General features: G+C 47.9%; 1 protein-coding gene across 3 annotated transcripts; it reads right to left on the bottom strand.

Annotated features, from left to right (window-relative positions):
• Positions 1 to 4104: 4104 nt before the first annotated feature.
• SLC5A6 (solute carrier family 5 member 6) lies at positions 4105 to 23576 on the bottom strand. 3 transcript variants are annotated; one of them, XM_075261970.1, is made up of 17 exons: positions 23499 to 23576; positions 21332 to 21410; positions 15934 to 16403; positions 15451 to 15516; positions 14458 to 14509; positions 14073 to 14140; positions 13829 to 13983; positions 13279 to 13419; positions 12277 to 12400; positions 11668 to 11756; positions 11454 to 11566; positions 10139 to 10206; positions 8660 to 8746; positions 8249 to 8427; positions 7897 to 8000; positions 7697 to 7818; positions 4105 to 7535 (listed from the first exon to the last, which is right to left on the bottom strand). In XM_075261970.1, the coding sequence occupies exons 3-17, from the start codon at positions 16261 to 16263 to the stop codon at positions 7380 to 7382; spliced, it is 1854 nt and encodes a 617-aa protein (XP_075118071.1). In that variant the 5' UTR covers positions 16264 to 16403; positions 21332 to 21410; positions 23499 to 23576; the 3' UTR covers positions 4105 to 7379. The 3 variants fall into 3 exon arrangements, with proteins under 3 accessions (XP_075118071.1, XP_075118069.1, XP_075118070.1); XM_075261968.1 differs by having other exon boundaries at positions 23492 to 23561; XM_075261969.1 differs by lacking the exon at positions 23499 to 23576 and adding an exon at positions 22145 to 22388.
• Between the last annotated feature and the right edge of the window lie 3495 nt (positions 23577 to 27071).

The following is a 27071-nucleotide window of genomic DNA, read 5'->3' as shown; positions in this document are numbered from 1 at the left end:
AGAGAAAAATCCATCGAGAGAACACAGAGGTGGCAAAAGACAAGACAGATCTGAGAAACAGCGAACGAAAGCTCATGTCCTCCCTTTGTACTCCAGAGCTGCACTCACTATTCATGTATCCATGCACTCTGTACAGCTGTATACTGTCAGTATCTCTGTAAATACAATAAATACACACGAGCACAAGCTGCAGTTCCTCTTCTCTGACCCTGAGGGTTCACATATTTTCTCAGATCATTATCTCACCCCCTACAGAAGATCAGTCTCGCTCCTGACATGGAGGTCCATACACAATAGGTGTAGGTGAGCCAATCATTATCTCCAGGACAGGATGACTATCTTATGTGTATGGGGGGGAAGGGGGGTCATCCAATTAGCAGATATTCAGGGGTCAATCATTTGGAATTGGACTGCCCCATTCTGTCCTATAGAAGATGAGACCTCACCTGAGGTATCTGGCAATGGTATCTTCTCTTCCTACTGACAACCCATGCGCAGTCCGCCAAGCCTAGTGTGCATGTGTATAAGACAGTCAGAAGGAATGGAAATCGGTAGAGTAAATTGAGGCTGACCTCTATCTAAGGAGCATCGGTTCATACCTGGCTGAGACTCCAAGGATCACCGGGTCACCCTGCGACTCCCTTGCTAATACGCATTGCTATCCCAAGGGCGCAACAACAGCAACTTCTACTCGCAAACAAATTGCACAATGTCCAATATTTTTGCGGCTAGAAGTAACTGTCCGCCTTGGAGGTCGTAATGGAGATAAGATAAGAGATAAGATAGTCCCACCATGGAGAAATTCAGTCACTAATATTAGCAAAATAGTCACAAGGAGAGTCGCACAACCGGAGTCAAATCCAAAAATGGTACCTACAGTACGTTTCTATGAGCATAGCCGCACGATGGCTTGTTTTTTGCAGGATGAGTTGTACTTTCTATTGACATATTATATATTGTACCATATTTATACATTTTGTTCACGTGATAACTTTATTCAGCGGCTCAGTACAATCACAGAGACAACAACTTTTTGAAAATAATTTGTTTTATGTTGCTGCATTCACAGTCAGAAGGCTTTTACATTTATATCTGTCGAGTTGCGTTATTGATGCCGATCTGGGTTATATAAAACTTTTTGACTTTTGCAATAGCCAGGATTCTATCACAGGCTAACTCCCTGTCTTATAATAAGATGACTCTGTTGACTATACCATCAAATAATGAGATGACTGTGCTGAATCCACCTTTTAATAATGAGATGACTCTGCTGACTCCACCTTTTAATAATGAGATGACTCTGCTGACTCCACCTTTTAATAATGAGATGACTCTGCTGACTCCACCTTCTAAAAATGAGATAACTCTCCTGCCTCCACCTTCTAATAATGAAATGACTCTGCTGACTCCACATTCTAATAATGAGATGACTGTGCTGACTCCACCTTCTAATAATGAGATGACTCCGCTGACTCCACCTTCTAATAATGACATGACTCCACCTTCTAATAATGAGATGACTGTACTGACTGAAGCTTCTAATAATGAAATGATTCTGTAGACTCCACCTTCTAATAATGAGATAACTCTGTTGACTCCACCTTTTAATGAGATGACTCTGCTGACTCCATCTTCTAATAATGAAATGATTCTGCAGAGTCGACCTGCTAATAGAGATGACTGTGCTGACACCTCTTGTTAAAGAAGGCCTTTCATGTCCTCAGAGACGTGCATATTACATACTGCTAGAAAGCCAACAGTGCCCTGAAGCCAGCTTTCCCAGTATTTGCCCCGGTTCTGGAGATCCTAGAGATACCACTAGACTTTAAGGATCGCCTTTCTGACAGTGGATAGATCTTGGTGCCAAAAATAACGGCATTGAGATCTCCAGAACTGGAGCACATACTGGGAAAGCGAACAGTATGTAATACCGCACATCTCTGAGGACATGAAAGGCCTTCTTTAATGAGATGACTGTTCTGAAGAGAACGCTGCTGTTTCCACCCTTTAATAATGGCCACTCTACTTTCTAATGAATCTGCTGACTTCAGCCTCTAACAATGAGATGACTCTGCCCCAGTCTGCACAGCAAAGCTGTAAAAACAATCAACCACCGGCAGCAAGAACATTCACCCTGCTGCATGGGAGCTCCAGTGGTTGGAGTATTTCAGGATTTCTTTAGATATTCATGGACAGGATTTCATCTCCTACTTCTCAAAGTCAGAATGGGAGAATATGTAGGTAGGTGGCCTCCTCTGGCTCCTGAGGAAGGTGTCACTAGGGTGGTCTCATTTAGCAAATTCTTGGCAGCGCCAGACTGCCAGGTGGGCTACACTGTAGAAAGCCATAGCCATATGGGAACAACAGGCCTAAAACCTCTGGCCTCATTCAGTTCCTTCTCTTCCCGTTTTCTTGTCCTTGGGTCTCTACTCCCAGCAATGATGGATCACACGAAATAGCTGAACACGAGCCACACGAGAGACAAATCAAAAGAAATAAGTGAGGAAAGGAAGCAACTCCCCTACGTGACCAGAGACGAGGTCACGAGCCAAAGTCTTCATCCCCCATCATCAAAGCATCACACCCCCGGAATATACGGACATGTGACCACAGATTTCTGGAAGAAGAGGATCCGGTGCAAAATGATGGGCGTGATACACCGTGTGATATAGGGAGAAGAGACCGGGCTGCTGGGGGTGAGAGATGATGAGTGATCCACTGTGTCTGATATACATATAGACCACACTCAGCAGGGGGCGCTACACAGCACTCAGGATGACACGAATGGCTGTAAATACTTTATTATTATTATATCAGATCCTGGAATGACATCACAGACTGAGAACTTTTCATCAATAACAAATAAAAACAAAACCTCAATGTATACATCTTACAAAAATACAACATCTGCAGAATTCAGTGCAACAAATACCCCGGGAGACGTCTCAGCTGCCGCTTTGGCACAGTCAGAGGTCGGTCCAAGACCAGTAGGATGACGGAGGAGCCAGGAGAACACAATAACCATATAGAGAAGCAGCACAATGATACGAGATCATGGAACACGTTAGCAGAAGAGAATAGATTACCTATAGAGGAAGCGGAGTGTGAACACTGCAGGAGCGGTCATAGTGGAAACCATCAGTAATTGGGTGCCCCCCCCCCCCAGTATGACATCGGCCATTGAGTTTCTGGGTCTGCGCACAACAGCTGGTCGAGTTGATAGAGCAGCTCAAAGATTCTGAAGTTTACAGACCTGGATCTCAAATTGGGTCGGGTACAGAAGCTACCTGTACTCTTCCTGGTGCCCCTGATACAGTTACTAGCCACAATCTCCATGGCACCCCCAGGAAAGATACTACCCATAACCCCCGTGTCATTCTGATTCAAGCACCTTTACCCCTTTGAGGTTTCTGAAGCAGATCAGGTAAAACAAGTCTGTGCTGAATGTAGAGGCAGTCCCCTGTACAGCAGAGAAAATGGCCTGTTACATGTAGTCAACTGGTGGTCTCCGGTTAAGGAGACAAGTGGTTGTCAGGTAACTGCCACACCCTCTAAGACACACATTTAATTCCAGATAGAACATATTGCACCCTTATCCAAAGGATGTGGGTAACAGGCGTCCCACTAAGCTCAAGAACCAGGGTGTTCTGCACTCCATTGTTCCAGATTGCCTGGTCATGCATCACGTGCCGTTACATTCATTTGAATGGGGACCACTGGAAATAGCCGAGTAAGCATTTGGCTGGTTGCATCACGTGCCGTTACATTCATTTGAATGGGGGCCACTGAAAATAGCCGAGTAAGCATTTGGCTGGTTGCATCACGTGCCGTTACATTCATTTGAATGGGGACCACTGGAAAACTGAGTAAGCATTTGGCTACCTCCGGCTGACCCTATTCAGTATGACCAAGCACTCTGGTTGGAACCGGGGTGCAAGACATCCCACTAATCACAAGATACCCCTATTGTCCCCTTTTGAATAGGGGTAACTGGAATATTCCTTTAAATGTATCACCAATCACCGGTTTCTTCTGCTGTACTGGAACGCTCGCCATTTTACCACAGTTTAGTGTCTTTGTTGCTCAATTTCAGGTATTGATTAGTTTTTGGTTGTTTTTTTTTTTTTTACAGTTTTATGGCAACGAAATGTAAAAATTCATTTTTTTGATACACAATTTTACAAAACCCGATTGAATATTAAAACACAATATACAGATAGTCAGGAGACAGAGAATCCAAAAGACATGAGATGCTAAACCGGCCCATCATGTGTCTGAACCTGTAAGTCTCAGTCCATCGCCTTCCATAGATTATTGGAATATTCCATTCCCTGAGACAAATTCCGTTCCAATATAAAGTTATAGAATGAGTAGTCACATGACCGACCCTCAATCTGTCATTGGACGAGACATAACCAAACTGTACCGACTCCCCAGAAACACGACTGAGAATTTGCGTTGAAGACAAAAAACAGCAATAAATTAAAATATATTTTTGAATAAAATTTTTTGCAATTTTTTTTTTTTACACAATTTCTTCATCCACAAAATAAATTAAATTTTCATTGGTCGAGGTTTGTGGTTCTACATAAATAAACGCAAAAAACAACACTGGTACAAAAAGACTCCCGGGACCAGGAGAGGGAGGCCCAAGAAATGATCGAAAAGTTACAATCTCCAGTTTGGACAAGACGGTTACGTCACGCCTTCTACTCCAGTCACATTTAAAGCAGCAAAAATTCTGCATAGCCCATACCCATGTAGTGTAGGAGCTTAGGCCATGGTGTGGCCATTAGGATTCATGACTGTCCAAACATGGTGGACGAACTGCTGACAGATTCCAAAAACTTAGCTGGCTAAGAAGTTCTCTCTCTTTGGAGGTGACTGGAGTGGAACGTAAGACCATGAAATGAATACAACACAAAAAAAATATTTCCAAAAATACACAACCATGATAGGGAGATGAGACACGTGTAAAGAGTGGAGAGAGTCTACTGTATCTTGGAGACCCTTAGATGTTCTTCACCACAAGAACTTTTTGGGGGTTAATCTCATGACCAAATCTTGATGGACTCCAGAGTCTCATATGGTTCTCTGGGTCTCGGCCAAGCTCATGATTGATAAATGCCAAGTTTGGGACCATAGCCAGGACAACTTTCAAGGTTGTGGTAGAGATCGATGGCCTTGTATTCAGCCGGTCTTTCAACGGAAACCAGTTCTTGACCAAAGTTCAAGACTGTGCGCAACGTCTGGAGAAATTTCAAGTCAGATTAACTACGGAAGATTGGTGGAGTTCTCGAAATTACCAAGTCTATGGTGAGATCTGAAGATCGGGCCACCAGTGGACTTTGTAGACCACGTGCTGGAGACTCTTGATGGGACCCAGATGACCTGGGCCACCAATATGGCAGCAGAACTAGACAGATTAGCATAAGGTTACACCCATCTAGACCAATCAGGTCTGGGGATCACACCCGATGACTTTTGGCACCAAAGACAAGACCCCTGGAGAGGTCCTCTATCAGAACTCAGTAATGAAGGCCACGGGTGTAGACCATGTTGGCTTAGAAGGTCCTCAAGTATAACCAAGGGAGATGAAAGTCACTCAACTGTAATAGGATGGTGGTATAATAAGGGAATGTTGATAAATAAAGTGAGCCTACGGGAGGTTGGGGAGGGGAGCAATATGGTGGATTGTGCGGCCATCTCCAAGACCCTCATAGGTCCTAGATATATTACTATTATAAATATATACACATCCAGAGCAGCAACGAATGAGACATTATACCGTATATGGCGGCACATAAAGCTACAAGGTCACAATATGGACAGCTCAGTATAGGACATGGACCTTGATCCGGGAGCCCAAAGGCAACTTGCGGCTCTCCAGGTGTGGCAAAACTACAAGTCCCAGCATGCCCCGGCGGTCAGTGGCTATCTTTTGGCAGCTGGGTATGTCTAAGGCAGAATTCCATGACGGAACGGCTGGGCAGCCATCTTTTGCATCTTCCCCTCTTATTAGCACAGGGACGAGGACAGGATTCTAAACTGTACTATGATCATGGCGCCACCCGGAGGCAGAATAACAGTATGACGTCGAGGGATGGTGAAGTCACAGTAGACAGGTCACTAGAGAGAATCCCGAGACCAGCTCAAGACGAAGATTATTAAGTCAGCAGGATCGGTGCGATCACGACGAGATCTATCGATCGAGGGGGGATCAGACGGTATCGGTTTAAAGGGAACACGGCACCAGGATGGACTCCCATAAAATGCAACTGCACCGACTTTTACTGGGGGCGTGGCTTATGCTAATTAGCACCTTAAAGGGATTTTCCAGGCTTTATCAATGAAGACCTATCAATGGAAGATCAGCGGGGGGTCTGACACTCGGGTCCAGGTGTTTGATGTGATCCCATGTGAGGTCACGTGGCCTGATCGCATGGGACTGAGCTGCAATACCAAGCACAGCCACTATACATTGTACGGCGCTGTGCTTGGTTTTTGGTTTAAAGGGTGCGGTGGTCACCTCAATGCTGTGGCCTCTTCCAACATCCGAATGGTGAGTGGATCGCGCGGGTTGGCCCTCCACCGATTTTCAATTGATGACTATCCTAAGTTAAAGGCATCAATTGATAAATCCTGAAAAATCCCTTTAATAAACTCAGTAGACAAATGGAGGGCGCCACCCCTCTGAAGGAGTCACAAGAGTCATCATCATCGGGACTGGTTGACCGGACTAGTTACTAGAGGTGTCAACTAGGACTATCCAAACCAGATAATCCCTTTAAGAGGTTTGTCCTGGTGAAGTGTTCCCTTTAAAGGGCTATTCCCATCTCTGCAAACCATGGCCGTGAAGAAGAAGAAGTCCTAACCACCAGGGATACAGATGACCGGCGCAGCTCTACTCCATTTTGGTCACTCCCATTGACTTCAGCTGGAGTTACAGACACAGGACAGAGTCGTTCCGTTCACCCGTTACCCAAGAATTGGTTGTCCGTGTCGCACTATCCTTGCCATGATTGGCTGAGATGGGAATAACCATTTAAGGTGGAGCTCAGGTTCTTGAGAAGATCCCATGCTCTACTCTGCAGTACAACCCACCAGTAATCCGGACCACCGGCAGCAAGATGAGAAGATGGACATCCGATCCCAGAAGGTCTACATATTACATCATTGTCCCAAAGTCTTGAGGATTGGGGTCGCGAACCATTTAAGGAACCACAAGGAGAACCCATGGAATGGACGGGGTCATATAAAAAACCCACCCGCCTCTACATCCTTCATACTCCGAGGTCCTAGAAGGCCACAGATCATCACCACCACGATCAGGCACGGACCGGCCGGCTCCTCTAAGTTCCCCGACGTCTTGTGTCCGGTCACAGGGAGGTCTCCTGGACGATATACGAATGTCCACCATCAGGACGGGAGAAGCCTGGCGTGGTCTCTTCCATGTCGTCTTTGTCCGCTCCTTTCGCATTTCCGTTCAGGAAACCGTTGCAGGATTTCTCATCGATATCGAGGTTGGTCTTATCCTGAGGAGAAAGGACAACGGGTTTAGGAGGAGCAAGATGAAACGGACAGCAGCTCTGGAGGTGACTGGAGCAGAATTAAGGACACAACCTGGAACAGGGAAGCGAAGAAACATGGCGAGGTAGTATACCTTTAAGAGCCTGGTGGCGTGACGCTCCCCTACCTCAGCAATGTGCGGCACCCCGAACCTCAGCCTCTCCTTGTACCGATCTGGAAGGAAGAAGAGCAGCCTGGGCAGGACAAGGTACACGGTGCGGGGGTTCACGTCCCTCCCCTTCATCGGGCCTGAAATATACGGACACATGTGTGAACGGAGGTGGTTAGGTTGTGATGATAGAAATAGCAGAAAGGGTTAACGCTGACCGGTGAGCAGGCTGACGATGATGCCCACGATGACCACGGTGGCGGAGTTATGGGCGCTGTACCACATGTAGGACAGGGAGTGGAACTTCTTCAGGCCGCTCAGGCTGCAAAGAGAGATCAAAGTCAAGGTCACCTACAACTGCATGTACCAGCATACCTGGAGGGGGCAATGACCACCAGAATTCAGCACCGGCCTCCATGCTTTACACTACAGGTGGCACCAGAAGGCCACAAAATAGATACATCGATTATAGCAACGAGTGGACAGGCCCAAAAATACTCAACCCCCTACACCCACCATACAAGAGGCCGATCCCTGGACATGAGCTCATGACTCCCCCGCTTCTCTCACCTCTTGGTGGCCGCAGCCGACGTCAGCAGCGTGGTCATGACGGTCGTGGTGACGTTCCCCATATCGGGGATGACGGTGGCGTTCAGAGCGGGGGAGGAGGCCGCCATTCTGTCCACAAAGCTGCCAATGCCGATCCAGAAAGCCATGATCAGACCGGCCAGCAGACCGACGACGGCGCCCTGCCGAAACGGGAAGGAGAGGTGCTATGAGCGGTAATATAGCTAGAAGTTATCAGAGATTGTATATAGTCAGCGCGCACTCACTGTGGTTCTCTGTTATCAGCCAAATTGTTTGCTTTTTTGCAAATGCCCCACTTTACATAAATCCCATTTTGCCCCACAATTTATATCTGGCCATGTAATCTATCATCACACACACCTAGAGATCTTAGGACACTACAGACAGACTCACAATGGAATTGGTGAAGGGAAAGAAGAATCCCAGGCAGAAGACTCCGAGCAGGGGTCCTCCGACAATGCCGAAAATACTGAGAGCAGCCTGCGGGGAGGAAAGGACACGTTATACCGGGACAGACAATCCCCTCATGACTGTGGACACCACACCAGCCACATGTACCCTGCCCTAACTGAAATACTCTGTGCTGCTGGGGACCCCTGCTCCCCTCAGACCTCCCCTATAAGATCAGCACACTAATCTGCTGAAATACTCTGTGCTGCTGGAGACCCTGCCCCTCTCAGACCCAATAATCTGCTGAAATACTCTGTGCTGCTGGGGACCCGGCCCCTCTCAGACCTCCCCTATAAGATCAGCACACTAATCAGCTGAAATACTCTGTGCTGCTGAGGACCCTGCTCCTCTCAGACCCACTACTCTGCTGAAATACTCTGTGCTGCTGGGGACCCGGCCCCTCTCAGACCCACTACTCTGCTGAAATACTCTGTGCTGCTGGGGACCCTGCTCCTCTCAGACCTCCCCTATAAGATCAGCACACAAATCTGCTGAAATACTCTGTGCTGCTGGGGACCCTGCCCCTCTCAGACCTCCCCTATAAGATCAGCACACTAATCTGCTGAAATACTCTGTGCTGCTGAGGACCCTGCTCCTCAGACCCACTACTCTGCTGAAATACTCTGTGCTGCTGAGGACCCTGCTCCTCTCAGACCCACTACTCTGCTGAAATACTCTGTGCTGCTGGGGACCCTGCCCCTCTCAGACCCACTACTCTGCTGAAATACTCTGTGCTGCTGGGGACCCTGCCCCTCTCAGACCTCCCCTATAAGATCAGCACACTAATCTGCTGAAATACTCTGTGCTGCTGGAGACCCTGCCCCTCTCAGACCCACTACTCTGCTGAAATACTCTGTGCTGCTGGGGACCCTGCTCCTCTCAGACCCAATAATCTGCTGAAATACTCTGTGCTGCTGAGGACCCTGCTCCTCTCAGACCCACTACTCTGTTGAAATACTCTGTGCTGCTGGGGACCCTGCCCCTCTCAGACCCACTAATCTGCTGAAATACTCTGTGCTGCTGGAGACCCTGCCCCTCTCAGACCTCCCCTATAAGATCAGCACACTAATCTGCTGAAATACTCTGTGCTGCTGAGGACCCTGCTCCTCTCAGACCTCCCCTATAAGATCAGCACACTAATCTGCTGAAATACTCTGTGCTGCTGGGGACCCTGCTCCTCTCAGACCCACTACTCTGCTGAAATACTCTGTGCTGCTGGGGACCCTGCTCCTCTCAGACCTCCCCTATAAGATCAGCACACTAATCTGCTGAAATACTCTGTGCTGCTGAGGACCCTGCTCCTCTCAGACCCAATAATCTGCTGAAATACTCTGTGCTGCTGGGGACCCGGCCCCTCTCAGACCCACTAATCTGCTGAAATACTCTGTGCTGCTGGAGGACCCAGAAGGATGTGACACTTACCTGCAGCACGGAGCCCATCAGAGAGGAGAGATAGGCCATTCCCAGGCACAGGAGTCCGTACATCAGGGCTGAAAGGAGACAGAGCGTTAGATCCAGAAGGGGGCGCCCTTAGCGAAATGGGCACAGGATGAATAAGGTGATGGCCCGCGCTGCATAGGCAGAGGGGGAGGGGGCTACAGGAGCACAACGCCACCGCAACAGTTCAGCCCTCCATCCATTCTGTATGCTGGTTATATCAGCTCCTGGGAAAGCTGGGTGGCTCTCCTATTGGGATAATGGCTCAGATTTCTCGCTCTAGCACCAAGTCATTAGGCAGAATTGTCATTCAGGATTCTAGAAAAGCTGGATACTCCTGAGGGCTGAAGTGTTCGCACAAGGGACACGGCTATGGTGCAAATGCTGACGAAATGGTGCAAACGTAACAGGTGACATCATGCGCCACTTGGAGCTTTCATACCCAGAATCCAATGGGGCGTCAGTCAGGATACCTCAAACTGTGTGTGGTGGATATGTCCGCGGTAGGCGGCGACCTGCGCAGGACATGAGCGTTTACCACACAGTTGTAAAGTATGCACTGTACGTTACATCACGTGGGATGGCCGGGGGGGGGGGGGGGGGTGCGGAGAGTAACGCAACGGACATATATGGAGGAGATGGAGCAAACAATGCAAGAAAAATCATCATCAGAGATATGGGAGAGACTGCCCGAAACACAGGGGGTAAGGAGTATCTGTGTAGTATATAATGAAACAGCACCACCTAGGGGACAAGAGGTGTACTGCAATGGGTTAATTAAAGGGAGTGTCACCACAACCAGCATATCACTCCAGATAGATAGCTTAGGGTCACCTGAATCAGACGCCACTTTCCCCTTGTAAATCGGAGTCTCCGTTGCGGAGATATTGCCATTTTTGTCAATATGCAAATGAGCTCTGGAGCAATGGCCGCCCCCGTGTTCTGGACAAAAACAGGGATATCTCAGCAACGGAGGTGCCGATTTACAAAGGGAAACCACCGAATGATACAGCTGACCCTAACCTATCTATCTGCAGTGCTGAGAAAATATGCTGGGGGGGTCTGGTGACACTCCCTTTAAGGGGGTCGGAGAGCCTTAAACAAAGTGTAAAAGGGTTGAACCTCCACTACTCCCCAAAATAGTGTCGTCTTATTACTTATTATCATTGGCTAGCTTCCCTTTGAAGAGTCAGTGGCCATGATATACCCAATTATTGAAAATCCTACGCAAGACCCCCCCAGCCCCAGATAAGGACACCTTCACCACTGACCTGGCCGCCATCACACCATCCATACTCACCCAGGCACTTGGAGAGCAGCGTTGCTCGTGACTCGGTCAGGCTGGGGTAGTGCGGCTTTATCAGATCCTCCATTGTAACCGTAGCCAGAGAGTTGAAGGCGGAGGAGATGGTGCTGAGGACGGGAGCGGAAAGTAGACGGTTATGGTAGTGACCCTGGGATATGCCATACCACAGGTGGCGCTGCAGTCCTATGTAACACACATTTATGCTCACCTGAGGGCGCCGCTGAACAGACAGGCCACAAACAGGCCAGGCAGCCCGGGGAAGTCCTGCAGGATGTCCATGACAAAGTACAGCACCATCTACAACCGAATCAGAGATCAGTCAGCAAGTGATCGCCACAACAGGAAACCACAATAAGACTCCGCCCCTTACCCTGAGCATTAGCAAAGAAGTCTCCGCCCACCACTGTGACCAACCACTTAGGTAACCACCCCCATAACATCGTCTCCACCTCCCTCAATGGCTCAGTATGTCTGCTTGTCATCAGTGAATGGAAACATGGTTTGACCTTGTCCTCACAGAGTAACAAACCCTGCACCCACGTCAGCAAAGCCATGTTCAGACTAGTGTTCGACATGGATGTAAGCAACAAAGACTTCTATTCACTCAAAGCAAGCCTGAATCAGAAAATCCTCATATTTATGCAAAAGTATATAAACCAGAAGTCTCTATACCGAATGGAAACCGTCAGCAGGTAGGAGCGGACAGATTCAAGTATGGGCTCGGTAGTAGGTATACAGCACGGACACCGAACTACTACAGGGGGTGCAGCCAGGACAAGGCACGGGACAGAGAGCACTGAGGGGTGCGGGGGCTTACCTGGTCTGGGACCTCAACCATTTCTGGGATAGGATTTTTCTGGTAATAGGCAAACATCACCAGGCCGGTGACACAACCCAACGCCAGGACCAGCTGCTGGCAGGGAAAGACGGCGTAACACGACCTGCGGGAGAAATCCAGGAAATCATGGAAAGGGAAGTGTTAGAAGAAGTGCAGCTCTGGAGTATAATACAGGATAAGTAATGTAATGTATGTACACAGTGACTGTACCAGCAGAATAGTGAGCGCAGCTCTGGAGTATAATACAGGATAAGTAATGTAATGTATGTACACAGTGACTGTACCAGCAGAATAGTGAGCGCAGCTCTGGAGTATAATACAGGATAAGTAATGTAATGTACGTACACAGTGACTGCACCAGCAGAATAGTGAGCGCAGCTCTGGAGTATAATACAGGATAAGTAATGTAATGTATGTACACAGTGATTGTACCAGCAGAATAGTGAGCGCAGCTCTGGAGTATAATACAGGATAAGTAATGTAATGTACGTACACAGTGACTGCACCAGCAGAATAGTGAGCGCAGCTCTGGAGTATAATACAGGATAAGTAATGTAATGTATGTACACAGTGATTGTACCAGCAGAATAGTGAGCGCAGCTCTGGAGTATAATACAGGATAAGTAATGTAATGTACGTACACAGTGACTGCACCAGCAGAATAGTGAGCGCAGCTCTGGAGTATAATACAGGATAAGTAATGTAATGTACGTACACAGTGACTGCACCAGCAGAATAGTGAGCGCAGCTCTGGAGTATAATACAGGATAAGTAATGTAATGTATGTACACAGTGACTGCACCAGCAGAATAGTGAGCGCAGCTCTGGAGTATAATACAGGATAAGTAATGTAATGTATGTACACAGTGACTGTACCAGCAGAATAGTGAGCGCAGCTCTGGAGTATAATACAGGATAAGTAATGTAATGTATGTACAGTGATCTATGTATACATTGCAGGTTACATTACCAAATACTTACAAGATGGCTTCCCTCTCTGTACGGGAGCTGAGATATCTCTGCACTTGCGCCTGGTTCACCCCATACAAAGACAACATTAGGAAGATGCCTCCGATGCCCAGAGACCATATAGAATGGCGGGTAAATGGGTCTGGGTTAAAGCTGAAACAAGAAGGTACAGCCAGTAAGGATGGGCTAGGATGGCGTTCTCTGACCTGTAGGTGATGGATCTGCTGATAATACATCTCCATGTTGTCAGACTGAGTTATTTCGGGTTGAACCTTCTTATTCTATTACATATTGACATCTCTGAGGTCATCTTGTTTCTTAAAGGGGATGTCCATTTTCAGACATTGCCCCTGGTGCATTTCTTCAGCTTGGGGTCCAGATCTGAGTCCTGTTCTGACTCCAGCCTGCAGGGGGCACTATTCTATTGCAATGTATGACCTCTCTAGAAGTGTCAATATACCAAGCAGTATATGGATGAGAAGGTCTCTCCTCCTGGATGTGTCACCCCTTGGCCTACCCCAAAGTCTCGTTACAATGTGCCAGGGCAGAATGCGCCACTTACTTTATCCCGGAGATCTTATTATGCTCCATGGAGATGTTCCACACGTCCTGGATACTGCCCACCTTCGCCGTACCGACAATGATGACCGCCAGCTGCCCAGCAAACATCACCAGGGTCTGGATGACGTCTGTCCAGATAACGGCCTTCAGCCCACCCTGTATGGAGAGGAGGGGGCAGTGATCAGCAGCGGCCCACAGGGGGCGCTAAGCAGTGCAGAGGACAGGGGGGAGGTAATAAACCTTACCAGTGTGGTGTATAATGTGCAGACCAGTCCCATAGTCAGTACCACCCCCCAGAGGCTGATTCCAGTTACTGCAAAGACAAAAGCAGTACATGAAAATTAAAACAAAAAATTAAAATTTACCCCATTTCGTCTAATTTTTCTTTAATGTAAAGAAACGCCTGCAACGTGCAAGTAGTTCAAAGTCATCTTCATCATGTCCCTCTGGCTGCAGCAGGAGCCTCCCCCCACAGATCATTAAGCCCCGCCCCTTATACAAGTCTCAGCTCTTCTGCAGCTGAAATCAGTAGGAATTAACCTCTATGTTCCTGGAACGCTGACAATCGACAAACCGCAGGGCGCCGTTACGGTTTTCAGTCATTTATAGGGTTAGACGTTTCTGACTTACCTGCATTGAAGGCCAGGGCCGGAGCGTATAGGACCACCCCCATATAGATAACCTGCAGGTCATAGAGAAGGTCATGTCAGATGGTCAGGACTGTGCGGACTAGCAAAGCTCTGCGTACTACATCATCATCATCATCGTGGACTTGCAAATAGATCATAGATCTTCAGTATGAGATTTGTTGGGGTCCAATACCCAGGAACCCCAGATTAGCTGTATGAAGACGCTATGCAGCCTATGTGCACTGTGACCTGTTCCCTGTGCTGATGACGTCATGTTCAGAGGAGCTCAGTCTCATTCAAGTGAATGGGGCTGAGCTGTAATACCAAGCACAGCCACTACGACAGGTACGGCGCTGTGCTCGGTATTCAGTAAAGAGGCTGCGGCGCTCACATGAACGCTGCGCCCGCTTCAGCCAGCTGATCCTTGTTGGACCCCCACTGATCACAAATAGATAGATCTTAAGGCTGCAAGTCAGGGAAAACCCCTTTAAGGCTGAGGCCGCACATTACAGAACAGCGAAGTAATTCTTCATACAAGGCTGTAGGCGTACAAATCTCCCAGACAGACTGAACAGAATAGAGAACAGGAAGTGTTGTCATGGGCTCGTCATGGCCTGGAGATTGGGCAACTATGGTAAGATATTAAAGCGGTTTTCTGGGATCTGGGTCTCTGTCCTTAAGATAGGATGTCAGTATGGGGGGTGGAAATGGACCACTGGGTTGGTTGTAGAGGCCGCTGCATTTGGGGGAGCGATGCGGCCTCTTCATTGAATACCAAGCACAGCGCCCCGTAGTGACTGTGGTTGGTACTGCAGCTCAGTTCTATTCAATTGAATGGGACTGAGCTCCTTCTGTACCATGTGACACCATAGATTTGTCACAGTTGTATCAGTTTTTCCTCATAGGACCCCACACTAAGGACAATCCCCGTCCCCATCTGTACATTGTATTGGGTGAAGCTGCAAACACCCCGGCAATGGAGGACGGGACTCACCATCTGGAATATGAAGGTGACGGTGCCGCAGATTCGCACAGTTTTACCGAACCGCAACTCCAAGTACTGCAAGAGAGAACAGAGAGGATAAAACCGACGTCCATGTGCAGTGATCACCAGGGGGGGCAGCAGAGAGCAACTTATAGACCATATTCCCTAGTCGGGTGTTGTATCCGGCAGCAGCGCCATCTTGTGTGCACTTGTCCCAACCGTCTGGGGTTATAGACATCGTAACATCTCACATGAGAGCCGCAACAGTAACAACTGGCGGTACTATAATCCGGGACCCCTGTAGGAGCCGAGCTATTACCAGAACTTACACTGGTGTTGGCCTATCCATTGAAGGACCAGAACAACAGACAGGCAGATTACAGTATACACAGAGCTCGGCGGACCCCAATGACTACTGACTCCCTAATTGCCAACCCTAAGAAGCAGCAGAACCAAAGTTCCTGAAGACGACTCGCTCAGTCCTCGTCTTACCTCGTAGGTGCTGGTGAGCCGCAACCGGTAGAAGACGGGTATGAAGATGTACGCCGGGATGAGCAGCCCGAGGATGTAGGAGCAGCCGAGGAACCAGTACTCCGTGCCAAACCGATAGATCTCCGAAGGGACCCCCAGAATGGCCACCGCAGACTGGAAGGTGGCCAGGAGGGACAGCGCCACCGGAAAGAACCCCATGCTGCGATTGGCCAGGAGGAACTCCTGCGTGGTGCGCTGCTTCCCCCCGCTCAGCGCATAATACAATCCGATGGCCGAGGACAGGACCAGCAGCAGCGCGAAGATGACGTAATCCACCGTGGTGAACATCATGGTTGCCGGATGGCGCGGCACTGCCAACAGATCAGATACTATCGCACTCCGACCGTCTCCCCGGACACGTCATGGTGAAGGATCCCGCCCGCGCTCCATGAGTGTGAGGGACGTCTGAATCCTAAGAGCTGGATCTAAGCCTGTAAAAACAAAAAGTCAGGATTTAACCAGCGGCCGGCCATAAACGGTTAATGCTTTACTGTGCGGAGGAGCGCGGCCCGGGCTGAAGTCCACCATGAATGAGGAGCAAGTGAAAGACTTACTGCAGTCCCAAAATGTCCTCTTATAGATCACACCTTGTGCTACCTGCCCCCTACATCGCTGTACGCCCTCCACCCCCTCTATAGTTCTCTTTTTGTGCTACTTCTTATTCATAGACTTCTCTAAAAATACCATCTCTTCCACCGTCTAGTGTCCTCAGGTTTCAATTCTCCTAGCGCTCTCCTCTTGTGTTGCCCCTTCCCCCTAGATTGTTCTACCACCTCCACCCCCTCTACAGCCCTCCTTTTGTGCTACTCCTTATTCGTAGACTTCTCTACCAATTCCACCATCTACTGTCCTCGGGTTCCAATTCTCCTAGCGCTACCCCTGTCCCCTAGATTGCGCTACCACCTCCACCCCTTCTATAGTCCTCCTCTTGTGCTACCACTTATTCATAGACTTCTCTACCAATTCCACCATCTAGTGTCCTCGGGTTCCAATTCTCCTACAGATCTCCTCTTGTGCTACCCCTGTCCCCTAGATTGCTCTACCACCTCCACCCCCTCTACAGTCCTCCTCTTGTGCTACCCCTGTCCCCTAGATTGCTCTACCACCTCCACCGCTTCTATAGTCCTCCTCTTGTGCTACCCCTGTCCCCTAGATCGCTCTACTCCCTCCACCCCCTCTATAGTCCTCTTTTTGTGCTACCACTTATTCGTAGACTTCTCTAACAATTCTTCCACTGTCTAGTGTCCTTGGGTTCCAATTCTCTTACAGCTCTCCTCTTGTGCTACCCCTGTCCCCTCGATTGCTCTACCACCTCCACCCCCTCTACAATCCTCCTTTTGTGCTACCCCTTATTCGTAGACTTCTCTAACAATTCCATCTCTTCCACCGTCTAGTGTCCTTGGGTTCCAATTCTCCTCTTGTGCTGCCCCTTCCCCCTCGATTGTTCTACCACCTCCACACATAAGCAATGTCACGACACTAGATGAGGGACATACAACATGATACTATCAACTGTATCTGAACAGACGGGTGGATGCAGCCAAATTTATGTCCCACCCTGTGATGACACGACTATCTGCAAGCCACCCCTGACGGCCACATAAATGGAGTTGGAGTCGTGTCCCAGGTTGGATACAATAAGCTGTATGTGACTATACCTCAATGTGATCATCAGTCCTATGGAGGTTCTGGCATGGGCTCCTGGCTTTAGAGGGGGGGGGGGGGGGTCTCCTCCAGCCTTTATACACTGGGCGCCCCCTCCCCCTCTCACACAGAGATTGTAGTTAATCATTGGGAATCCCATCATCTCAGGACTGTGGGAAGTCACCAGCTGCCAGGGCGCCGCTTATCAGATCCCAATGTGGAGACGACCATAGGACAATAACACCCGCAGTCTATCTTATCTGCACAATGGTGAATGAATACAATCTACTGCTCCCTGTTATCTGCCACAGTCATCCTGAGAAAGCTGGGTCATGACCACTACGACCACCATCACACAGCACTACCGAGCATGCAGAGATCAGTGGATGCCCCAAACCTGGCACTGCTTATCTCTGGGGGTAAAATTAGGAGCAGACCCCCCCCCCCCCCCCCCCGACTGTGGAGACCGCTCTATAGGAGGTGGCACTAAAGCCAGCGCGCTAGCCAGTCCTGTGCTGTGGCCTGATGGGGGCGCTCACAGCCCAGACTCAATTGAGACCAGGAATTCTATGAAGCGTCAATAAGAACCGAGAAGTCGATAATCCCTGGAAACCGACTCCTAATCTCCTATAATCAGGATTAGAGCCGAAATCCACACTCTCTAATAGTCTGCAGAGCAAGCCAAGCACAACACAGAGGGTAATAGTCTGCAGACAGTGGTCAGATCCCACCAACCCAAAGGAAAGCTGGGTGACAACCCTTGTAGGAATGGTTCGAGCATCCCCAATGGTTGTCACTGAGGTTTCATCGCAACAGTTTTATGTAACGGGACAAAAGATACAAATTAACTACTTAAAGGGCCCCAATGCTAAAGCAGGGCTGGTATCCAATGGTGGACATGCCCTTGAACCTGCCCAGCAGACTCAACCCCTGTGACCCCCAACTTAGATTGGAAACGCTCCCCTGATATAACTCCCCTGACGTGTTCATTAGAAAAAAAAGGTAGTTTAATGGTAGAATCCCTTTAAGCTGAATTGGAGGTCCCTTTAAATCTGGTTAATTTGTATCTTTTTGTTACAATTTCATTGCTAGGAAACCCGAGTGACAACTATTCCGACCGCAGTTAACAGCTTCTGCAAGGGGTTGTCACACGGCTTTCCAGAGAAGCCAGAAGAGGCGGAGTTGCTGCAGAAGAAGGAGGCGGCGCAGGAAAGAGCCCTCGGGCAGCAATGGGGATGCGCGCATCGGCCTTTCAGTGCTAGGGCCCGCCCTCATTGCTGCGTAGAGCTCATTTGCATACCGGCTAAAACCGATATTTCTACGGAACGGCGCGGCGGAGACCACGTCTAAAGGTAGGAGACGAATAGCCTTTCTTAAGTCTATTCCGACATGGTAATTAGAAAAAAAGGTAGTTTAATGGTAGAATCCCTTTAATTAGGGCTTATGCCAAATGTTGGACATGCCCTTTGACCTACGCTATATATGGCTGTCATATAAAGAGGTCACTGGAAAGACTACCCTGATCACGTGACCTGTGCACGCCATGTTGAATGTGGGTCACAGGTGACGCCGACATACCTGGTACCCAAGACCTGAACCCGGCCAACCCACACCCAGTATCATTAACTCCGGAGAGCCAAGGGTCGAGCGCGCCCCGCGGTCACTCATTAACGGCGATCGTTATATGGGAGTCAATGTATAGCTAGTGTCATACCCATCCTGTACTCATTAACAAGGGGGCGCAATCTTATGGGGCACAGTCTGGAGATATCAGCCCCTGCAGTGCACACACAGATGCAGACACCCAGCTGTTTACAGACCCCGAGTGCAGCCCCAGCTGACGCCATTGTTTGTGGTACGCAGCGGCAGAGGATGAGGCTCCGAAAATAGAGCGGCTTCTATCTACAGCGTCGTGCGTCACGGGCGGCAATTATAGCGACAGCGCGAATACAGTCATGTGTGACAGAGACACCCAGCAATGGAGCAGCGAGGGAAACACGCTGGAAGTAATAATCATTGCTGCAGTAGTCAGATATAGCAGCGCCATTATGTACAGGACGAAGGGGAAAAAAAACGTATGGTCTGCCCATTATGGACCCTGAATGGTGTGCTATTCCGTTTTTCTAACTCCTGCCTTGCATTCACAGTGCCAGTCCTCACTGTAATCCTGTCATTCTGTTCTTATATTGAATGTTCAGTCATTTGTCAGTATAGTACTGCAAGAATAGAATGCCATGATTACGGTGGAGACTGACACGGTGGATACAAGGATCCCAACATGATCAGCGTGTACATGGCATAACCCCTTTAAATTTTAACCCTTTCCTTGCTTTTATCCCCATCAAAAGCTGTGACTTTTTGTATTCGCCCCAGCAATGAAGCTGCGAGGACTAGTTTTTGTGGGATGGGTTGAGGTTTTCACTGGTACCATTTTGGGGCACAGAACATTATTGGATTACCTTTTATTTGGCATTTTCTGATATCCGTCTATTGCAAAGACGGACCTGGAGACCCCCCTTAGGCTCCGCGCATGCCATAAGAACAGGGATGACCACATAGATGCCGCGCTCGCTAATAATCACGGCTTCTAAGGGGTTAACCGAGCAGGATCGACACCAGTGGTCACCCCACTAATAGCTGCTGCAGGGGGTTGTATGAAGGGGGTATTCTGTCCCCATTTTCCTACGGATGACCAATCCAAGTGATCTGTTTGGGTCCGACGCCATGCCTTCCCTTCACTCCCAGGGGCATGTACAACTATACGACCTATAGGAGGGGCGCTGCAGTACACCAGAACCACCACTAGGCACTGGACGGAGCTGCTGCGCCACTACTATCACGTGTATAGGACGGCTGCACAAACTGCACCCCGAGGACGCTACAACAGCTGATCTGTGCGGGGACTGGGCGTCACAGATCACTTACCGATGGATTTGGGAAAGGGAAACCTCTTGATGGCAGTGACGTGTGTCTATATACACCCCGAGGATATTATATACAGGTTTCTAGGATACTATATTAGACCTTCTTGGTGTGGGTGTATATTATACATCTATATATAGGCACATACTGTACGTCCACACCCTGTTTATACGCCCTGCAGGAGCCCGCCACCGCACATGCCCTATAACTCTTATGCTACACTTCTTCTCCAGTTTCCATGTTAGTGAATAAGTCTAAGTTCGCACTTGCGTCGGTAGGTCTTTTGGTCTGGCCCCCGATTGACCGCAGTTACACGAAGAGAGCGGCGCCCCCCGATGACTACAATGGTGTCTGTCAGCTGCGGAGTGGTTACAATTGTTCATAGATTGCAAGCTCTTATGAGCAGGGTCCTCAGTCCCATCGTGTGACGCTGCTGCGGATACATTAAGCTCACAGAGCATTGTCTAGACTGGATACAATTGTAGCAAACCCTCAGTAAGGCCCAGTTTACATTCGGGAAGTCCGCTTGGGGACCCCCCCCTGAACGGACACCTATACGCATTAAAAAGCGTTTACCTAAGAAACCACGTGGACCCCATAGGCGATAATGAAGTCCGCACGAAGCATGCAGAGAGAAACCCGAACGCAGATGTGATCGGTCACGGCCTGCCCTGAGGTCGAATCACCCGGGATCTGCAATGAGGTCACCAGGCCATTAGACTTGTGGTCAGGTTGTAAGACTAGTGTGAACTTGGCCTTACACCGGAGGTCACACAACAAAGGCTGCTCTTACCGTCACTGTCCTCCCGTCATCCCTGCAGGAATCCCAGATCTGCGGCGAGACGACCGACTCCGAGAGAAACGTACAAGACCTGGAGGAGAAGAGGGAAGAAAATGAGGGAGACGTCATACAGGGTTACATAGGACTGCATATTAGACACTGCCTTAGCCAGGACTGCATATTAGACACAGCTGCACAACAGTTACACAACCTTACATAGGACTGCACATTAGACACTGCCTTACCCAGGGCTGCACACCAGTCACACACCCTTACATAGGACTGCATATTAGATACTGCCTTACCCAGGACTGCACACCAGTCACACAGTCTTACATAGGACTGCGCATTAGGCATATAGTGTTACATAGGACTGCATATTAGACACTGCCTTACCCAGGGCTGCACACCAGTCACACAGTCTTACATAGGACTGCGCATTAGGCATATAGTGTTACATAGGACTGCATATTAGACACTGCCTTACCCAGGACTGCATATTAGATACAGCTGCACACCAGTCACACACTCTTACATAGGACTGCACATTAGGCATGTAGTGTTACGTAGGACTCCACATTAGACACTGCCTTACCCAGGACTGCACACCAGTCACACAGCTTTACATAGGACTGCATATTAGACACTGCCTTACACAGAGCTGCACACCAGTCACACAGCCTTAGCCAGGACTGCACGCTAGGCATATAGTGTTACATAGGACTGCATATTAGACACAACTGCACACCAGTTACACAGCCTTACATAGGACTGCACATTAGGCATGTAGTGTTACATAGGACTGCATATTAGACACTGCCTTACCCAGGGCTGCACACCAGACATAGCCTTACATAGGACTGCAGTAGTTCTAAAGGTCTGCGGTGTCACTTTTCCTCCAGCGCCTGATGATCAGTGTCAGGGTAAAGGTCCGGGGGCGGTGACTCTACTTATTGGCTCTTGGCCTTGTTCACACGCAGCATTATTAGGCAGGGAAGTGACCGGTGGTAATCCTTGGTGTGCGCAGATTTACCCAACACTGAGACTGGTGACTTAGGGGTTAATGAGGTTCCCATGACCCCCTCCCCCGGTCACCCCCCTCAGGTCCTTGCTCCCCCCTCTTCTCCCTCATTCCTGTCATATTTTTTTGTAAAATCCAATTAATTAGTCATTATCAGTAATCCGCAGCTCGGGGCGTCATGTGATGGCGCCGCTCTAAGGTCAGGCCTGGTTTAACTCTTTACATGCTCTTTCCTCCCTCCACAGAGATCAGTCGCAGTCAGAGCTGCAGTTTTGTCACAGTCGCAGCCTTGAGTTTCTAGAACTGGTTCAGCTATTTATATTTTTGGGGACCGAGATTATTTGTGCCCCCCTTTTACCCCATCATGGCTTCTGACAACCGAGCACCTGACCCACCGGATCGCAGCCGCCATAAGCCAGAGGGCAGACATTATAAGGTTAATCCATACGGCGCCACCTAGAGTCCAGAACAGCATAAAGAACATGGTCCCTAGGTAGCGCTGTAGTGATCAGATCTGTAATCTTCATTAGTGTCTGACCGACCATGACATTGGGGGTTCCGAGTACCCCCGCAGATCAGCCTGCCATGGCGGACACCCCCCACCCCCACCATCCCTCAGGACCCTTGGTCTCCCGGACCCCATTCTCATCACAACGATAAGACATTATAGCGCCGTACATCATTTCAGATCCAATTCATACAGGAAATTTTTTTTCGTGCAGTTTTTAGTCAATTCTCCGTACAATAACTCGTCAGATATTACGCCATAGTTCACACCACGTGGCAGCTTGAATGATTGGAATGGAGATAAATAATGCGAGGACCGGAGCCAGACTGATAACAGACAAGTGTGAACAGGACCTTACAGAATAACCCCGTCTGCCCTTGTTCACACACACATCGCTGCCATGTGACAGCTGCACTTGTTACATTGTGTCCGGAGAGAAGATACAATGTCACACATAGAAATATCACCAGGAGAACTACAAGTCCCAGCATGCCTCGCTCTACAGCCCGGCAAGTCGCGGGTTAATCACGAACATCTGACACCATCGCACCATGTGCACACAGCGGCGTTTCCATGACTGCACCGCAGAGTCGCCACATAGCGGCAGCAGAGGATGCTGGGACTTGTAGTGCGCTGTACACACCTCTTACCCGGCCTCCGAACCGCGACCGCACCGACAAACCGCCAGACACAAGGACAAGCCGCTTCCTCACGTCACCGGCCATGAGCCTGGAGCCACGGGAGGGGCGGGGACATGTCACCGTGCCAGCCAATCAGCGAGCGCCGACCACTACACCCGCCCTCAATTGATAATAGCGCGTGGAAGAGGAAGGCGCACGCGCAAACGTGACACTATGAGGTCAGGCGCTTCAGCCAATCAGTGAGCTAAAGCTTTGAACAGGCTAGGTCACGGACTAAGCAGCGGGGCGCAGGCGCACTAGGCACGTGAGGATAAAAGGCGCCATCTTTATTATGGGGTTGTAATGAAGATGAAATTGAGAAATATACAGTAATGGCTGCCAGGAGCCCAAATATAATGTGTGATACTGTCTACTGAGCTGTGTATCTAATCCTATCCTGTGTGATACTGTATACTGAGCTGTGTATCTAATCCTATCCTGTGTGATACTGTATACTGAGCTGTATCTAATCCTATCCTGTGTGATACTGTATACTGAGCTGTGTATCTAATCCTATCCTGTGTGATACTGTCTACTGAGCTGTGTATCTAATCCTATCCTGTGTGATACTGTATACTGAGCTGTATCTAATCCTATCCTGTGTGATACTGTATACTGAGCTGTGTATCTAATCCTATCCTGTGTGATACTGTATACTGAGCTGTGTATCTAATCCTATCCTGTGTGATACTGTATACTGAGCTGTGTATCTAATCCTATCCTGTGTGATACTGTATACTGAGCTGTGTATCTAATCCTATCCTGTGTGATACAGTATACTGAGCTGTGTATCTAATCCTATCCTGTGTGATACTGTATACTGAGCTGTGTATCTAATCTTATCCTGTGTGATACTGTCTGAGCTGTGTATCTAATCCTATCCTGTGTGATACTGTATACTGACCTGTGTATCTAATCCTATCCTGTGTGATACTGTATACTGAGCTGTGTATCTAATCTTATCCTGTGTGATACTGTCTGAGCTGTGTATCTAATCCTATCCTGTGTGATACTGTATACTGAGCTGTGTATCTAATCCTATCCTGTGTGATGCTGTATACTGAGCTGTGTATCTAATCCTATCCTGTGTGATACTGTCTGCTGAGATGTGTATCTAATCCTATCCTGTGTGATACTGTATACTGAGCTGTGTATCTAATCCTGTCCTGTGTGATACTGTATACTGAGCTGTGTATCTAATCCTATCCTGTGATACTGTATACTGAGCTGTGTATCTAATCCTATCCTGTGTGATACTGTATACTGAGCTGTGTATCTAATCCTATCCTGTGATACTGTATACTGAGCTGTGTATCTAATCCTGTCCTGTGTGATACTGTATACTGAGCTGTGTATCTAATCCTGTCCTGTGTGATACTGTATACTGAGCTGTGTATCTAATCCTATCCTGTGTGATACTGTATACTGAGCTGTGTATCTAATCCTATCCTGTGTGATACTGTATAGTGAGTTGTGTATCTAATCCTATCCTGTGTGATACTGTATACTGAACTGGGTATCTAATCCTATCCTGTGTGATACTGTATACTGAGCTGTGTATCTAATCTTACCCTGTGTGATACTGTATACTGAGCTGTATCTAATCCTATCCTGTGTGATACTGTATACTGAGCTGTGTATCTAATCCTATCCTGTGTGATACTGTATACTGAGCTGTGTATCTAATCCTATCCTGTGTGATACTGTCTGCTGAGCTGTGTATCTAATCCTATCCTGTGTGATACTGTATACTGAGCTGTATCTAATCCTATCCTGTGCGATACTGTATACTGAGCTGTATCTAATCCTATCCTGTGTGATACTGTATACTGAGCTGTATCTAATCCTATCCTGTGTGATACTGTATACTGAGCTGTGTATCTAATCCTATCCTGTGTGATACTGTATACTGAGCTGTGTATCTAATCCTATCCTGTGTGATACTGTATACTGAGCTGTATCTAATCCTATCCTGTGTGATACTGTATACTGAGCTGTGTATCTAATCCTATCCTGTGTGATACTGTATACTGAGCTGTGTATCTAATCCTATCCTGTGTGATGCTGTATACTGAGCTGTGTATCTAATCCTATCCTGTGTGATACTGTATAGTGAGCTGTGTATCTAATCCTATCCTGTGTGATACTGTATAGTGAGCTGTGTATCTAATCCTATCCTGTGTGATACTGTATACTGAGCTGTGTATCTAATCCTATCCTGTGTGATACTGTATACTGAGCTGTGTATCTAATCCTATCCTGTGTGATACTGTATACTGAGCTGTGTATCTAATCCTATCCTGTGTGATACTGTATACTGAGCTGTGTATCTAATCCTATCATGATTGCTACGCCTTGGTGTATACTATGTTTGCGTTGGATGAGTCTATGCTGTATCACACACGCTCCTTCTTTCTGAGTGGTGTATCTAATCCTACTAATATTATAAGTGTGAAAGTTTGTGTGTTTGGATGTTTGTGAGTTTGGATGTTTGTTCCTCAATCACGCTAAAACGCCTGGACGGATTTGCGTGCAATTTTCCACAAACATAGTTTTCCCTTAGGATTGAGTCACAGGCTACTTTTGGTGCCACTAAACAACATGGCTTCCTAGAAGGAGACTCACAAAAGCAGGACTCCTAGCCCCAGCTATAGACTCACACACACTGCCTGGCATTTCCTGCCTCAACCTGCCTGCACACTCCTTACTGTCACCTCACAGGGAGCCCTCACTCTACTCACTCACATTTACATATAGCTTTCCATTATATAACACATCACATTGTCTGTATCACTACATACACAATATAACACACATTGTCTGTATCACTACATACACAATATAACACATCACATTGTCTGTATCACTACATACACAATACAACACATCACATTGTCTGTATCACTCCATACACAATACATCACATCACATTGTCTGTATTACTACATACACAATATAACACATCACATTGTCTGTATCACTACATACACAATACAACACATCACATTGTCTGTATCACTCCATACACAATACAACACATCACATTGTCTGTACCACGACATACACAACACATCACATTGACTGTATCACTAAATACACAATACAACACATCACTGTCTGTATCACTAAATACACAATACAACACATCACATTGTCTGTATCACTACATACACAATACAACACATCACATTGTCTGTATCACTACATACACAATACAACACATCACATTGTCTGTATCACTACATACACAATACAACACATCACATCACATTGTCTGTATCACTACATACACAATACAACACATCACATCACATTGTCTGTATCACTAAATACACAATACAACACATCACATTGTCTGTACCATGACATACACAACACATCACATTGTCTGTATCACTACATACACAATACAACACATCACATTGTCTGTATCACTACATACACAACACATCACATCACATTGTCTGTATCACTAAATACACAATACAACACATCACATTGTCTGTATCACTACATACACAATACAACACATCACATTGTCTG

The sequence above is a fragment of the Leptodactylus fuscus genome, unplaced genomic scaffold (assembly GCF_031893055.1).
Source record: "Leptodactylus fuscus isolate aLepFus1 unplaced genomic scaffold, aLepFus1.hap2 HAP2_SCAFFOLD_705, whole genome shotgun sequence".
Taxonomy (NCBI): domain Eukaryota; kingdom Metazoa; phylum Chordata; class Amphibia; order Anura; family Leptodactylidae; genus Leptodactylus; species Leptodactylus fuscus.
Note: the sequence above shows the minus strand (reverse complement) of the source record. Positions and strands in the feature narration are given on the sequence as shown.